The sequence below is a fragment of the Phaethon lepturus genome, unplaced genomic scaffold, assembly GCF_000687285.1.
Source record: "Phaethon lepturus isolate BGI_N335 unplaced genomic scaffold, ASM68728v1 scaffold7875, whole genome shotgun sequence".
In the NCBI taxonomy this organism is placed as follows: Eukaryota; Metazoa; Chordata; class Aves; order Phaethontiformes; family Phaethontidae; genus Phaethon; species Phaethon lepturus.
In genome coordinates this window covers 5,214-21,008 of record NW_010542586.1, presented here as the reverse complement: position 1 = coordinate 21,008, position 15,795 = coordinate 5,214, and the positions used below count along the sequence as shown (strand labels likewise).

General features: G+C 50.1%; 1 protein-coding gene across 1 annotated transcript in view; it reads left to right on the top strand.

The window, feature by feature from the left end:
- Positions 1-524: 524 nt before the first annotated feature.
- The window catches only part of FERMT2 (fermitin family member 2), a gene marked incomplete at its 5' end in the record, with an annotated part of 19,292 nt that continues 4,021 nt past the window's right edge, over positions 525-15,795 (top strand). The window contains 9 exons of the mRNA XM_010288072.1: positions 525-659; positions 4,847-5,072; positions 5,227-5,329; positions 5,669-5,776; positions 7,612-7,746; positions 9,788-9,837; positions 12,436-12,560; positions 13,807-13,913; positions 14,346-14,567. Of these exons, the coding sequence (XP_010286374.1) occupies positions 525-659; positions 4,847-5,072; positions 5,227-5,329; positions 5,669-5,776; positions 7,612-7,746; positions 9,788-9,837; positions 12,436-12,560; positions 13,807-13,913; positions 14,346-14,567 (1,211 nt within the window). The remainder of the gene's footprint in view (positions 660-4,846; positions 5,073-5,226; positions 5,330-5,668; positions 5,777-7,611; positions 7,747-9,787; positions 9,838-12,435; positions 12,561-13,806; positions 13,914-14,345; positions 14,568-15,795) is intronic.

Below are 15,795 nucleotides of genomic sequence, written 5' to 3'. Positions count from 1 at the left end.
CTAGAGTTTTGCTGTGAAAAGGAAACGCTTTGAGCAAGATCTTTTTAAAACGCGGGTGCCTTAAATAAAGGGTCTAAAATTTCCAGTCTGATATGTAAATAAATGGCGTGATTCTTGGATTGCTCCTATGGAAGTGAGAGTACCTGGCTGTTATCTGGGTGCCTAAATAGGGATTTACATGCTGATTTTTTTTTTTTATATTTATTTATATTGAAGACCATGGGTGGGAACAGTACTAGGCTCTGTCCCAGGGTCTAGCAGTGCTTGTATTTGCATTTGAGTGGCTGTGCCTGGGAAATGCCGCATTTTAACCGAAGGCTGTGTTACCTCCCCAGCCAAGGACAGTGCTTGTTTCTGACAGACTTGCAGGCAGAACGTTCTGGACTTGATTTTTAACCGTTGCAAAGCAGGAAAATCAGCCGAGGGAGATACTGCACGTTGCTGGATGGTTTTCCGAGAAGGATATTCTTTTTTTCCCCTTTTTTCCATTCTGCCTTTGTAAAAGTGGTCCATTTTCTCCCCAGACATCAGGCATCCAGAGGAGCTCTCCCTTTTGAGGAAACCCAGAGATCCGTCAAAGAAAAAAAAGAAGAAGTTGGATGATCAATGTGAAGACGACGCCTTCGAGCTGGAGGGTCCACTGATCACGCCGGGGTCTGGTGAGCCGGGGCTTGCCGCGTGAGGACGGGCTTGCAGGGAAGGGGTCGGCAGGAGGCGAAGAGATAATAAAATGGGAGGGGGAATGACATAGTGGTATCGGTCTGACCTAATTCCTTAAGGTCTGTGCAAGGACGGACCCCAGATAAAGAGCACAAATCATCCCGGGCTGCAGCACTCGGTCGCGGTCGCACACGTGCATGCCTGAAGCTGTCACGCATAAAGGGGAGCAGAACAACACCAGACTTTATAAAATAAACCAGAAACCACGTGTGGCCACTTCAACTCTAGATCGTGTGACTGAAAGGTTTTCTTACCCTGTTAAGAAAGGAGTGAAATGGAAAATGGTTCCTAATGTCGAATTCCAGGTGGGTTTTAGGCAGTACCAGTTCTCCTCCTTATTTGTAGCCCAGCAAAACCAGTATTTTATTAATTGCATTAGTGTTCCCTTATGTTAAGGGCGTAGCTATAGATCGTAATGCTAAAAAAAAAACCAGACCTTTTTATTGCTGGGGAGGGTAGTTTGCCAGTCTGGCTTACAGAACCAGGGAAGCATTGGTAGGAGAATTGCTAACGGCATCACATCGCTGACGGCGTAACGTCGCCGACGGCGTAACGTCGCTGACGGCGTGACATCTCTCGCTGCGGGCAGCAGACTGATGCAGGGAGGTGTTTGCAAGCGGAGTGGGTTTTCAGCTCTGCTCCGCAGCTGCCGGAGGTCTGGCGTTTGAAGGCAAATGGCAGGAGCTTAAACCATAAAGTCGATCAAGTGAGAGCGTTTTAGCCCAAACGGACTCGCGGAGAAAGCCGCAGCGATGCGCGTTGGCGCGCGGGCGAGACGCGTCTGGCTGCCAAAGCTCTTGGTTTTAAATCCAGCGATGAGAGGGAAGCAAGGCAGCTTTAATGAAAAAAAAACCTCTCTTGAAATTCAGTAAAGTTGTGTTAATAGGTCTTAAATGAACTGAGGTACGAGTGAAGGTCGTGCAGTGTGGTTAATGCCACTGGTGGCCCTGGGCTTGCAAGCAGGAAGGTTTTGGCTGCGCAGGGCACGGGTGAGGGTGACGATGGCCTGGAGCTGCCATGTCAAAGTGATGTGCACCACGGGCTCCTCAGCAAACCATCAGCAGGCGTCTGTAGCAAGGGAAAATAATCCTTCTTTTGCTCCGGTCTCACTCTTTCTCCTCTCAGTTGCTAAAAAATACTTCTGGGCTGGTCGTCTCCCACTCCTGGCTCGGAGTTTTCCCTGCATCGGGCAAGGCTCCAGTCAATTTTCATTTTCATTTGGCATTTTCATCTTGAAAGTCCGTAATTAGCCTTTCGGAAAGTCAGCGTTTGCAGAGAGCACCTCCATTAGATTAATAGGAGCTACTTGGCCCGCTTTGGGGGAAACGGACACAAAAGACTGGGTTTTATTTTAATTATTTATTGGTCTTTCAGCAAGTCACTTTGAAATGGCATGCTGGTTTTGCTTCCCTTGTGAATGAAATTACTTTTCTGTAGGTTTAATTACTGCAGCTACCTGCCATGTTTAGGTGCCATTAGTTAAAAGTCAAGTTTCTAATCTGAATAAACCGTTTCTAGCGTTGTTCCAACACCCGTTTGTGTGCGGAATGCTTCTGTAAAACGAGTTAATATTTCAGGATCTGCTTATTTCAGTGCCGGTAGATGTAACGGGCATGTTTTGTCACTGAGCACCCCATACCTGGCAATGAACTAATTTAAATCGCTGTAGGCAGAGCTGTCAATACACCTACAGAACGTGTTGCCCAACACTTTCCATTGGAAAACCTGTATTCACTTGTTTATAAGTTAGCCAAACTTACAGCTACTTCAGCTGGAACTTTCTGTGACATTGCCTGCCTCGGGCAAATTTTTTAAGGGAAGCTTCTTCTGAGATGTTTCAGATGTTTGGAGAAGGTGTTGAGGAGAACAGCCAAGGAGAAGCTTTGCTCCTCGGGAGCAGACACTCAAACAAAGGAACACGGGGGGATGCCCATGAGAAAATCTACCAGATTTGGGGCAAGAAGTGGGATTTTTTGTTGGTCCAGTTAGTGCTCGGCCCTGTCTGCTTGAGCCACGTGAAGGGTGAGGCTGGCACGCTGCCAGAGCGGATGGGGAGGAGGCAAGAGCATCTTTGGGGATGTGGTTTATGGATGGTGGCAATGGTGGTTTATTGCTGGACGACTCTGCTCCAGCGTAACAACCGTCCATGGGGAGAGCACGTTTCTGCTGCTTTTTAGTCATAGAATCAGAATATCTCAAGTTGGAAGGGACCATAAGGATCATCGAGTCCAGCTCCCAGAGTATAAGTACCGGTATGAGTACCTGGCAGGTCACCCCCAGCCTTCTCCTTGCAAGTGAGGAGCTTGAAGGTGAATATCTCCATCCTTTCATCATTTCTGCAGCTTTTTTGCTCCCACCCGGCTCGCTGGGTCTGTCTCGGTAGCAGGTTCCCACGGTGCTTACCGGTCCTCAGGCTTTTTGTCAAAACGTGAATCCAGACCAGGATGCCAGCAAAGCTAGCAGGAGCATTAAGAGCATCCTGGTAGTTTTCTTGTTTGATGGTGCCAGACAGTTTTCACTTACATTTTCCATCCTGTCAGGCAGTTTAGAATCACATTTCTGTATTATTTAAGTTTCCTAACCAAGATGTTGGCTGTCACTGGTATGATGCTGCTGATTCAAACCGTTCTTAGCGCTCCTTGAGATACCCACCACAAAAAGGAAAAAAAGAGAGTTTTGAAAGGTTTTTCTGTTGTTTTAGTCTTAGACTTTTCCAGACGTCTAGCTCAGCTTTCTGTCATTTCTTGTGCGTTCGGGCAGGCGGGGTCGTTTGGAGTGAGGAGCTGGAGGGTGGCCCGAGGTGGTGGTTCAGGAGGTGACACAGAAGTCCTTGCTTCTGGCATCTCAACCTTGCCACGTGCCCCTTCAACACCCCTAAAAGTGCTCTTTGAGGTAGAGTTGGGCTGCGTCGAACTGCGTGTCTGAACAGGCTCGCGATTTTAAAAAGACACAGCTCTTTCCCAAAAAGCCAGTTATTGGTTCTTCTGGGTAGCGGTGCGCAGATCTACACCCAGCAAATGATGCCGAGCTCAGTGCCCGGGGTACATACGCAGCGGAATTGCTGACATCAGGATACGGTCGCTGAACCTCCCTTATTTTGAAAATCTGTATTTTATATTGTTAACATAAAAATCAATGCTCCTGTGAGATGAATAGGGACTGTTTAGCGCTCAGCTATTTTCGGGTATGAGATACCAAGCTGGGGCCACTTTCTTCTCTTCAAATTTGTAATTTGAAAAGGGCTTTTTTTTTTTGTCTGCTTTGAGTCTGTACGAGCTGTGAAGCCTGGGAGTAGTGTGTGCTTCGGGATCAGTTTTGCACCAAATCACACTGCTTGCTCAGCATATTAATACCAAATTTGTTTGGCCATCTCAGCAAGCTTTTCCATCCGTGAAATGCCGCGTTTCCGTGCCCGGCTGTTTCTTGTAACGTGAATAAAACAACCATGGAGTCACTTCGGTCGCTTTGCCTGCTGAGTCCACCGGCCCCGCTGCAAACACGCCGTTTGGGTGGTTAAACCTCACCTGTGCTATTCTGCCGTCTTCCGAAAATGCCCATTTTTGGCTCCTGTCCTTTCCTACTCTCCCGGTGACTTTCTCTCGCCTTCTCACTTCCCTCCTTTCTTTCCCTCTCTATAGGCACCGATATTCTTTACATCGGCCCCGTCAAAGGTGAGCTCCACCTCAGTAGGACTTTTGCGCTCTGCCTCTGGTCTCTTTGGCTGCGCCCTTAGTTTATTTTCCTGCTCCTCTAAAACTTTTGACTTCCAAAATCTTTAAACAACAGGTAATACCGGTAAGTCGGGGGCCGTTCGTGTCCCAGGTGCCGCAGAAACGCAGGGGGTAGGAGTTTCCCGGCATGGGAGACCTGTACCTTTTCCCATGGATTCGGGCTGGAATGAGTTTTCCATCAGTTTTGCTCTCAGAGAAGAGCTGAGAGAGAGGGACAGCTTTTCATGGGAAAACAAGCAGCGCAGTGTTTTCTCATTGTGGAAAAAAAAAAAATGGTTAAAAAAGGGAAGGTTTTTCATCCGCTGGCTTCGGGTTTGTGTCTGAGTTGGCTTGGTTGGGAGCGGGCAGGGCTTGGCCCTAAGCTAACTCCCAGCTTTTATTCCTCTTACTGGTAGGAAACATATATTCGAGCCCAGGACTGTATAGCAAAACGATGACGCCGACCTACGACGCTCACGACGGCAGTCCCCTGTCACCCACTTCAGCCTGGTTTGGTGACAGCGCCCTGTCGGAGGGCAACCCGGGCATCCTGGCCGTGAGCCAGCCCGTCACCTCCCCGGAGTCCTTAGCGAAAAAGAAAAAGCCACAGGCGCTGCTCGATAAAGCCAAAATCAACCAAGGGTGAGTTAAGGATTTGGTTTTCTGCTCTTTTTTTTCTTTTTTCCTTTTTTTCGCACCCCCCCCCAGGATGTGGTTTTAAATTGCATTCTTGAAAGCGTCATTGCGACTTTGCCGGAGCTTTTTGTGTGTGTTATCCCGTGCTGACAATTTACAGGTGGCTGGATTCATCCCGATCTCTTATGGAGCAGGAGGTGAAAGAAAATGAAGCTTTGCTGCTCCGGTTCAAGTACTACAGCTTTTTTGACCTGAATCCAAAGGTAAAGAGCTATTTATTTTACTCGCATCTTGCAGGCAAAGGCTTTGAGCAGAGGATGCCTTTATGTCTAATGTGCTTTTGTGCTGGTAAATCCTCCACTGCTTTAAAAATTGGTTGTGCAGGCGTCAAACCCAGGTTTGCGTGCTCCCACGTACCGGTTTGCTAATGCTTCGGTATTGCTAGAGATGCTCTCGGTGTCGTTTAGAGCCACGCCGCTTCGGTGGCAGAGGCTTTTCAGTCTCGGATCGAAGCCTTGCCTTGAAATGAAAGATGACGTGGTTTGTCTCGAACTGGGCTCGTACGTTTTACAACCGGTCCGTGTTTTTGCGCTGTGCCGTAGTACGACGCTATCAGGATCAACCAGCTGTACGAGCAGTCCAAATGGGCCATTCTCCTGGAGGAGATCGAGTGCACGGAGGAAGAAATGATGATGTTTGCGGCGCTGCAGGTAGGAGACAGCCCGAGATGCTTACCTTTTCGGTTAAACTTGATATTGTAGCTTTGCAGACTTCTCTATCGATGAATATTGATTAACACGATAAGTGAAATCTGCTGTAACTGGGTTTAAGCCTCATCTTGTCTTTGGTGGGAGCTTGGACTTCTCACGCTGGTAGAAGTCGGATCGTTTCCCATCTCCTGATCCTGACTTGAGTTTATTAGGTAATTTAAATATTTGCTGCTGATTACTTGAAAAGGAACTTGGTTTTGTTTTACCAAACAGGTTCATGTCTATGTTGACTTCTAGTTTTGCCCTTTTAAAAAAAAACCCAGTAAGTACACTAGGTTACTGAACTGTGTGTTTCTGGCACGCTGCCCCCCAAACAGCTGGTGATAATCTGTGGGTTTCCCAGAACTATTTATTTATCTGTTTTATGAAATACTCGGTGTGATTTGGCATAAATACTACACCTGCTATTGACTTCTGTAAGATGGATGGCAGGCCATTTACTACATGCGGTCTGGCGTGCCTCGTCGCTGTAGGACGCAGAATTGTCCCCATCAAGAGCAGGGCTGTCTGCTCCTAGGGCCCCTCCTAGGAAAAACAGTGAAAACAGAAATATAAAGACTCAGTTTACCCCTCCGAGCAGTCCAGGATGGATTGGGCATCGTCCTTAGCGTGAGATTTTATGGATGTTCTGATTTTCTGGGGTAAAAACAGATGCAATGCATCCTCCCAAACTGGGAGGAGTGGCTGATAGGCCAGAGGGTCCTGCTGCCATCCAGAGGGACCTCAGCAGGCTGGAGAAATGGGCCAACATGAACCTCATGAAGTTCAACAAGGGCAAGTGCAAAGTCCTGCCCCTGGGGAAGAAGAACCCCAGGCACCAGTATGTGCTGGGTGCCACCCAGCTGGGAAGCAGCTTGGCAGAAAAGGACCTGGGGGTGCTGGTGGACACCAAGTTGACCATGACCCAGCTATGTGCCCTTGGGGCAAAGAGGGTGAATGGTGTCCTGGACTGCACTGGACAAAGCATTGCCAGCAGGTCGAGGAAGGTGATCCTTCCCCTCTGCTCAGCACTGGTGAGGCCACACCTGGAGTACTGGGTCCACTTCTGGGCTCCTCAGTGCAAGAGAGACGTGGAAATACTGGAGAGGGGCCAACGAAGGGCCACGAGGATGATGAACGTCCTGGAGCGTCTCTCCTATGGGGAAAGGCTGAGGGAGCTGGAGGTGAGCAGGCTCAGAGGGGTCTTATTAATGTATAATAAATACCTGGGGGGAAGCTGTGAAGGACAGGGAGCCAGGCGCTTCTCAGTGGTGCCCAGGGACAGGACCAAAGGTAATGGGCACAGATTGAAACACAGGAGGGTCCCTCTGAACACCAGGAAACACTTCTTTACTGTGAGGATGACGGAGCACTGGCACAGGTTGTCCAGAGAGGTTGCAGAGTCTCCAACCTTGGAGATGCTCGAAAGCCAACTGGACATAGTCCTGGGCAACGGCTGTAGTTGGACCTGCTTGAGTAGGGGGTAGGAGCAGATGACCTCCAGAGGTCCCTTCCAACCTCAACCAGTCTGTGATGCTGTGAAAAGAGTAGTTCTGCTCTGCGGGATCGAGAGTGGGCCTTCAGGGTTCGTACCGCAGACCCCTTGGACTGAAAACAGCCAAGCCGGTCATTCCTGACTCGACCGCGCTCAGGTCTCGGCGCTTGGCAGGCTCTGCTCCCACAGAGGGAACGGCTCCGGTTTTCCACTCCACTTCCCAAGCGCGGCGGCTGTGTCATGACGAGCTTGCGGCAGGTCACAGGAGCCTCCCAGTGAAATGCTGTGCCTTGCCTTTCAGTACCACATCAATAAGCTGTCCATCATGTCCTCGGAAAACCACCTGAACAACAGCGACAAGGAGGTGGATGAGGTGGATGCTGCGCTCTCGGATCTGGAAATTACTCTGGAGGGTGGCAAAACGTCGACGATCCTGGTAAGGGTTGCAGGCACGCAGTGGCAGGGTGGCTTGCGCATCCCGTTCTCACCTCGCACGAGGCAGGAATAATCATCCCGAGCTGGGAATTTTTCCAGGCATCCAACCTATTTTATTTCCTTCCTCTCCCTTTTTTTCTATTTCTGCTCTTACAGCGTGAGGAAGTTGCCCACAGCCCAGTGAAGCAACACAAAACATAGACCCCAGTGATATTTTCTTAAAAATAGTAGGTTTTTTAAAATCCTAAGGGGTACTTCTGGCGTGAGGAGACCCTGGGCAGTGTCTGACACGGGGCCAGCGCCGAGCTGGAGCTCCGCTCTATGCCCGAAGTGGCATAAAAACATCTTTGAGCACATGCACGTATTGAACCAAAGGCTCCATTTAAGCTGTAAGACCGCCTTCTATTTTTGGGGTATTTGCAGTCGATTTAGCAGGGAGAGCTGAGCCCGTCCTGCCTGCCCAGCTCTGCGTTGCTGCAGAAGTCAAGTGCAATATTGCATTTTTCCCGCGGGGACCGTAAGACCAAATGGTGTTGGAAGAGTCCCGGAGGAGCCGGGACGTTACTGAACACCCCCCCGTACCGAGCCACCTTCCTGGTGAAATAATGGAAAACTAAATGAAAACTAATTTCGTTTCTGTTCTCGCTACCGACTTGCCAAAATCCTGAATTCTTCACGCTTCCACCGTTTCTAATTCGTGGCAAAGTTTTACAGCACCTAAAGCAGCTGCCGCGATTTTCAGAAATAACTTGTGCTTATGAAGCCCTATTTTTATTAGACTGGATTTTAGCCTGGAGTGGGCTATGACTGTATTTCAGAGGATTTCTTTTTTTTTTTTTTTCTGATACGCTGCTTTAACACTGTTTTTCCACCTTGAACAGTGCAAAGCCCAAGAACTAAACTGCAGAAGAAGGACTAGATCTGGTCAGACTTGGCACAGCTTTTCCAGGCGTTTTGCACATTTATACCATCTCTGAGTTTCATTTCAAGTTCTTTCAAACCCTAAAATTGCTGAAATTTTCCAGTCTTAAACTTCACATAATTTTTTTAAGCGTTGACGAAGGGTCTTTTTGAAGTTAACATCCCTACTCCGCCTGCTTTACTAGCATTAGTAACGGCAGAGGTTTACAATATCAGCCAGTCGCCGCAGGCGGAGCTTCGGTGCGACAGAAATAACGACGAGTTTTTATCGCCAAGAGATCTTTCATAATTTCTTTGCACAACCAGATTTGAAGCAACGTATCAGGGAACAGTCTCCGCCAGACAGGAGCGAAGACGACAATGATTCATCAAAAAACCTCCATCCCTTTCCGCAGGGGCTGCTAGCAGTAGCCATTTCCAGATGCATTCGAGTAATTGAATACGGATAATGGGCAATTACTGGATTGTTTGTTTAGATTCTGCATTTTTTTCCCCTGGTATCTCTAAACAGCATTGCTCATGGCAGACGGAAAGTAAACTGTCTTGCTACTGGGAGCTGTTGGAGCTGTCTTTGCTTTTTCTTGCCTTCAAAAACCGTTTGGTTTTGAGAGCGTGGGAATTGCGGGTGCCACCTTGTGTATTTTGCTCATGCCCAGTGTGAAGATAAACTCAATATTAAAAAAGCTGGGGGAAATGCTTTCTCGACTGTCAGAAAGCCCTTCCCCAGTTCTCCGTGGAGGTGCAGAGCAGCATCTTTTCCTTTTGTTGGGAGCATGAGGAAAAAGTAAGGGAGGAAAAAAAATCCCTGTGCGAACATGAGCCAGTGTGACCGCCCGTGACCTCGCGGGTGGGAATTGGCTCCAGCGACAGCAGGGATTCCTCAAAGAAAAATAAAACCGTGTCCTCTGGTTTCCAAACAGCGCTTCTGTGCGATAGATTTTCCTCCGCTCGCTTCCCCCGTGAAGCGGATGGGGCTTTCTCAGCAGCACCTCCGTGGCCCCTGAGCCCCCGACGTCGAGCTGCCGCCGGCTTCCCCGCCGCGCAGCATCCCTTCCGTCCCGGACCCTCCACCCTGGCTCCGCTGGGGCAGGCGGGTGAATGGGATAATCTTTTCTTTTCAGGGTGACATCACTTCCATCCCGGAGCTCGCCGACTACATTAAAGTCTTCAAGTAAGTGCTGATGGGAAGACGCGCTTGTGAAACTGGTAATGTCCGTGAATAATTAATGGTCCTACCGCCTAATACCCTTTTTTTTTAATCTCCTGCCCTTAAGATCTTGCTGCTCGCCGCTACGTTCTCTCGTGTGAAAAGCCACCCGCGGTCGCTGTGCAATACTGCAGCTCAGAGCGTCTGCGCTCTCTTGCTGTTAAAACATTTTCCTTCTCTATCCATAGCACGGTCGCTAAGTATTTCACACTATTCGAAATACTTGATACCGAAGTTGATCAGTTCTTCAATATAAAACCCGAAGTGTTTTCCCACTGTCGCCACCCCGGCAGGTACACATCCGTCCGGGAGAGCCTGCCGCATCCCGTAGCCAGCAGCGCGTGCTGGGATACTTCTCTCAGTATTAATTAGAGCAATTAATGGCTGGGACATAATCAAGCCGTCCTAAAATTAGGAGTTAAACCTAGAAACCTCGCTCAAATACTTCTCCTGCTTTGCAAGAGGCTGGATGAATTACAAACAGCCGGGATCCCGGTCTGTCTGCCCTCTCCTTGCCGGAAGGAGCAGGTTAAGCTCACTGTGCTCCTCTTCCAGCTTGCTGAGGATTTAGGGGTTTTTTTAAATTTCACTGTGACTCGGATGGTGGTATGTGGAAACCGGCAACGGCAGCATCTGGGCTTTCAGTAACGTTTTGGCAGCCGCGACCGTCTTTTGCAATTTATTGCCTGCTGCGGCGAGGGTTACGGTGAAAGTTCTGGAAGCTGGAAATAATGCTGAGATTTCACAGCATAGCTGTAGGATATAGAAGAAAAGCTGTAGGCAGCGAAATAGCTCTGGAACAAGCCTTCACTTTATTAATTGTTTGGTTCTGGAGCCAGAACCTGCCACCTCTGTTCTGAAAAACTCTTTCCTCCGTCTCCACGTCCGTCTGGGCTTGCGGTCTGTCTTAGTTGGGGCAAAGTTTCAGGGCTGCAGCCTGTGCCCTGCATCTGAGTGGGTGTTTTTTCCGCCCTTAAACAAACAAACAAGACAAAAAACTTGCTTGTTCCTTTGATGTGCTTATTTGCCAGTAAAATTAGGCACAACTGGGGGAGCTAATTGCTTGCAAATTGGAGCGCCAGGTGGTGGGGCAGGGAGATGGAGCAGCGAGAAGCTGCCGGTTCCTCGCCCGGGGCAAGCCCGAAGCCTGAGGCCAGGATCGGAGGCTGTCCTGCCACGGCGGGGAAGCACAGAATTGCCCTTTGCTCCTAAAAATGAGGGAGAAAACCCAGTTTTTACTGCTGGAAACCCAATATAAGTGATGCAGGGTTAGGAATTGGCCCGGCTTTGGATGTGGCTCTGGTCACACTTCATTGGGGAGGAGCTGCAATATATCTAAGTCCTGTATATATGCCCCTATATGTGCCTGGCGTTGCTGCAGAGGTTGGGATGCTTCTCTCTCCCCTGCCAGCCAGGTTACTGCCCGTGCCAGCCAAAATGCCCTGCCTGCAATTTAAAGGAGTCCCCCAAAAAGCTCAAGACGGTAAAAACGTATGGAAACGCCTTTAGGGAAGGATGCAAAGCCAGGGATGGGAAAACCCGCCCGCGTAGGATGGCTTGGCTGGGGGCTGGTGAGCTGTCCTGGAGAGGGAGGCAGCTTCCAGAGGAAACGGCGGTTGCCGAGTTTGCACGGGGCAGGGCTGAGTGTGCCGGGGCTTTAGGAGGAGGAAAACCAGCAAAGGCAGGAGGAGGCAGCAGATGCCCCCGGCTCAGATGTCCGTCAGAGCTGTGGGAGCAGCGGGGTTCAGGCAGACGCCGTGTTTCCCCCCCACCTCCCCGATTCCCTCCTGACCCGCGCACCCCGAGCAGCCCCCAGCACGCTTTGGCTTGGAAATGGAAGTGCAGAGCCCCGAGGAGGAGCAGTTGGGGCCGTCACGTATTCGATCCCTACAAATGAGGGTCGAGCAGCTATTTCTGGACTGGAGATGTGAGAAACGCGTTGTAGTGAGAGGCAGCCTTTGAATAAGGTTTAGAAATTAAGAGGGAGTTTAAAAAGTCAGGAACTTGCAGCTCTGCGAAGGTCCGGGGCTCGTGGTGGGATGAGCAGGCTCCGGGTACCACCGTGCCGGGTGGGGCTTGCAGGGCAAAATCCATGTTCTCCATAGGAAGGAACTGAACCTTTTCTGATGTGGAGTATTTAAAAAGAAAATGAGCGTACTCATGCATGTGCTTGACCAACAAGTCTTCCAGCAGTACCGCTTCAGAGCTTGAGCAAAGCAGTTCCAGTTCGACGTGGCAGGTGAAGAGGCATATTTTGCAGCCGTTCATGGACACGTCTATTTTTGTAATACAGTTCTCCAGCTCCCCCCACCTTGCCCCAAATTAGTGGGACCTCCACGGGATTGAAGAGTCCGAACTTGCAATTGCAGCTCAATTTCTTGACCCAACGTTGCAGTGAGGGGACGGCGAGCGGTGGCTGAGCTCCCGGGCGGGGACTACCCGGGGGGTGGGCATTCCCCAGGCTGCTGACTCCAGGTTTTCAAGGGTGAAATGAGTTTCCCGGCGCAGCAGCTTGGTTTAGGAGCTTAAACCAACTGTAATGTCCCTCAACCTGTCTGGCAGGCCCAAGAAGCTGACGTTGAAAGGCTACAAGCCGTACTGGTGCACCTTCAAAGATACCTCTATCTCCTGCTATAAAAGCAAAGAGGAATCCAACGGGACTCCGGCACACCAGATGAACCTGAGAGGTAAGAGAAGCATAAGCTCCATTGCATTTTCTTCCAGTTACAGGCTGCTCTTCTTGCATCCTGTTTTCCCACCGATTTATCTTCTTGGCATGCCATCCTAGGGTTGGGTACATACATATGTTTAAAGGACTGAGGGTGACTGGGTTTGATAGCATGGCATATACTTAGACTTGTAGAAGGTGAGTACATGGTACGTGTGACCCCAAGGGGAAGTGCCGCCAGCTCCCCAATACCACGGGGAGGCGACTGGCCATCCTCCTTTTTGTCGTGGCTATCCGAAAGAATTGAACTGACTCCCACGGCGGAGAGTAAGTGTGAGCACATGCTGCGCTGGAGAGAACAGATCATACCTTTCCTCCGCCTTTAAATCTTTTTCCTCCTCTCCCTGGTGCTGGCTGTGAGCAGCCTCGCTCAGGCACTCCCTGCGAGCCTTGCACATGAGTTTTTAAATTCCTACGGTTGCTGGTTTTTCTTATGTCAAGTTAAACTTTCCTGCCCCAGCAGCCACCAAAGTGCAGAGAGCTCATTTTTTATCCCGTGGAGGCAGGAGCAGATGTGATGCCAAGCGACCTCGGGCCGCAGTCAGAGCGAAGCCTGGCCCACAGGACCTTTTTGGGAGCTTTTGACATATCTGCTGTGACGGCACTTTTAAAAAATCTCGGAGGCGGCGTTGAAGCGGCGCCCGGGCTAACTTGGCTGGCTCAGTTCGTCGCTCCCCGGTGTTTACACAACCGCTCGTAGTTCTCTCCAGACAGCGAAAGCGGGATGCTCACACCTCACCGCTGACTATAGCGGCGATGCACCCGGCCAAAATAACGTATAGTTGTTTCAGGGTGAGAGTCAGCAGCCGTCCAGCCACCTTTTCCTACCCTTGCGTGAAAATTTCAGGGTCTTGGAGTATTTGCCAGCCATCAGATCCATTTGCGAGGCCAGGCAGGACCTCCGAGCTGAATCCTGCGGGCGCACGCTAGCTTTGGCTGCATTGCTCTCAGATCAGGTCTTGCTTTTTTCCCCCCTTTTTTCCTGTCACTTGGAAAAAGGGACATCTGACATGGATTTTGTCCCTGCTATGTAGAGTGCTTATCTCATCAGAGACGTGGTGTAAGACCTTTGCAGCCCTGAGATGCTGTTGGACACCCTTTAGTTGGAGTGCTTCGCTTTTTCCTTTTCTGTTTGGTTGTTTTTTCCCCCCTTTTTAAAGCGTTCTTCTTCACGCCCCTGTTAAACACTGGCTCCCTCATTGCAGGATGTGAAGTTACCCCTGACGTGAACATCTCTGGTCAGAAGTTTAACATCAAACTCCTGATTCCGGTGGCGGAGGGGATGAACGAAATTTGGCTTCGCTGCGATAATGTAAGTTTATTGCTTGGACCGGCCCGCGCTTCGCCCTTCGCCCACCATCAGCTCACGCTCAGACGTGCCACAGAGCTGGTGTTAATTAAAAAAAAACCCACCAAATGCATTCAATGTGTGTCTGATCTCAATGTTCAGCGTTAATGGTTGGACGTGATGATCTTGAAGGTCCTTTCCAACCTAGTGATTCTGTGATTCTGTTACCTGTGAGCACGCATGTGAATTTGGAGGAGAAAATCAGCCCCTGCTCTTCCTTGGCTTTGTCCCATGGTTGTAGCCATGTAGGTTGGCTGAGTTTCTGCCCATCTCTGGGTGTGCTTGAGTCTTCTGGGGCTGGACGGGAAATAAAGGCTCGCCGGAGGTTTATTTGGGGGAGGGGGGCAGGCGGCACCCCCACCGCTCTGACGGGCGCGGGTCTCCGTTTCGGGGCAGGAGACGCAGTACGCCAGCTGGATGGCCGCCTGCCGCCTGGCCTCCAAGGGCAAGACGATGGCCGACAGCTCCTACGGCATGGAAGTACAGAACATCCTCTCCTTCCTGAAAATGCAGCATCTGAACCCAGACCCGCAGCTGATCCCGGAACAAATCACCACCGACATTAACCCCGAGTGCCTGGTTTCTCCTCGTTACCTGAAAAAGTACAAGAACAAGCAGGTATGTGGTCGCCCGCTCTCCCGGCGCGGTGTTGGTGTTGATGTGGACCGGGCCGACCGTGCACCTGTTTCGGCGGTAGCCGGTGTTTAACACTGCGTGTTTTGGATGTTGTCACTTAATCGGATGCACGCGGTTACTAAAATGAAACGCCAAGTGAAATGTGTGGTTTCGATCCAGCACCTGGGGATGGCACCCACGACCTTAATGATGCCGCGTACTCTGCCACGGCGCACGTACACAGCCTCGGCAGCGGGGAACCAAATATATTTTCAACTGATTTACATTGATTTTAAATACATTTTGGGAACGGTGTTTGCCCCTGCCGATACCGAGCGACGGTGCAGCACAGCGTGGGTCGGCTGCCCCCATCTCTTCCCACGCAGATGTAGCAGCGATGACACAAAATCAGTCCCCGGTGCTGGGATTAAAACCCCTTCCCTTGCACAGAATCCATGCAGGAATCCTCAGGATCAGTGGAGTTGCAGTTGCTTGCGGTGCTTTTTCCAGACTTGGCTGTAATGCAGTTTGCGTATTTCTCTCTCTGCTTTTCCCCCACTTCCCAATGCCGGTCCTTGAAACATTGCTTCATTTTGAGCCGCGGTGCCTTGTGCTTGAACTCCACGCTGCATTCGATCCGTGCATGACAGGGCTGAACTGTTCTGCGCTGGAAACAAATGCATGACTTTCTGAAAGACGTTATATGTCAGGACAGCGGCAAAAATAAGTAAGGCGTTGCTCCCTGGCCTTTTGGTGACTTAATCGTTCAGCTGTAGCTTCGCAGCCTGTGTGCTTCGGGCTGGCTGGGGCTAGATACGATTTCTCAAAACCCAGAAGAAGGCTGCAAGTCGGAGAAGCAGGAAAAATATAACTTTTTATTGGCACAGCACGATGATTTCCTGGCAGTGGAGTTATATTTTATATAGCCCTTATTATTCTCCTGAATAAGCCTTTATATTCACTTGGATGGAGGAGAGGCTGCATAAATATACCATTTTAACATATATAATACCTTCTAGGCTTGAACTCAGTAAAATGGAGGCACCTGGAAAAATATTAGCTCGCAGAACTTGCTTACCATGCAGGTATCTTCATTATAAAAATAACCTCCATCGAACCGCGGGGACGGGCACGAGCCCTCGCCCTGCTCCCAGCCGGGCCGGCGGCCACGGTGCCAACGCCGGGTCCCCTATAGATAGAGGCTGAACAGCAGGGCCAGGCTTTTCCTTTA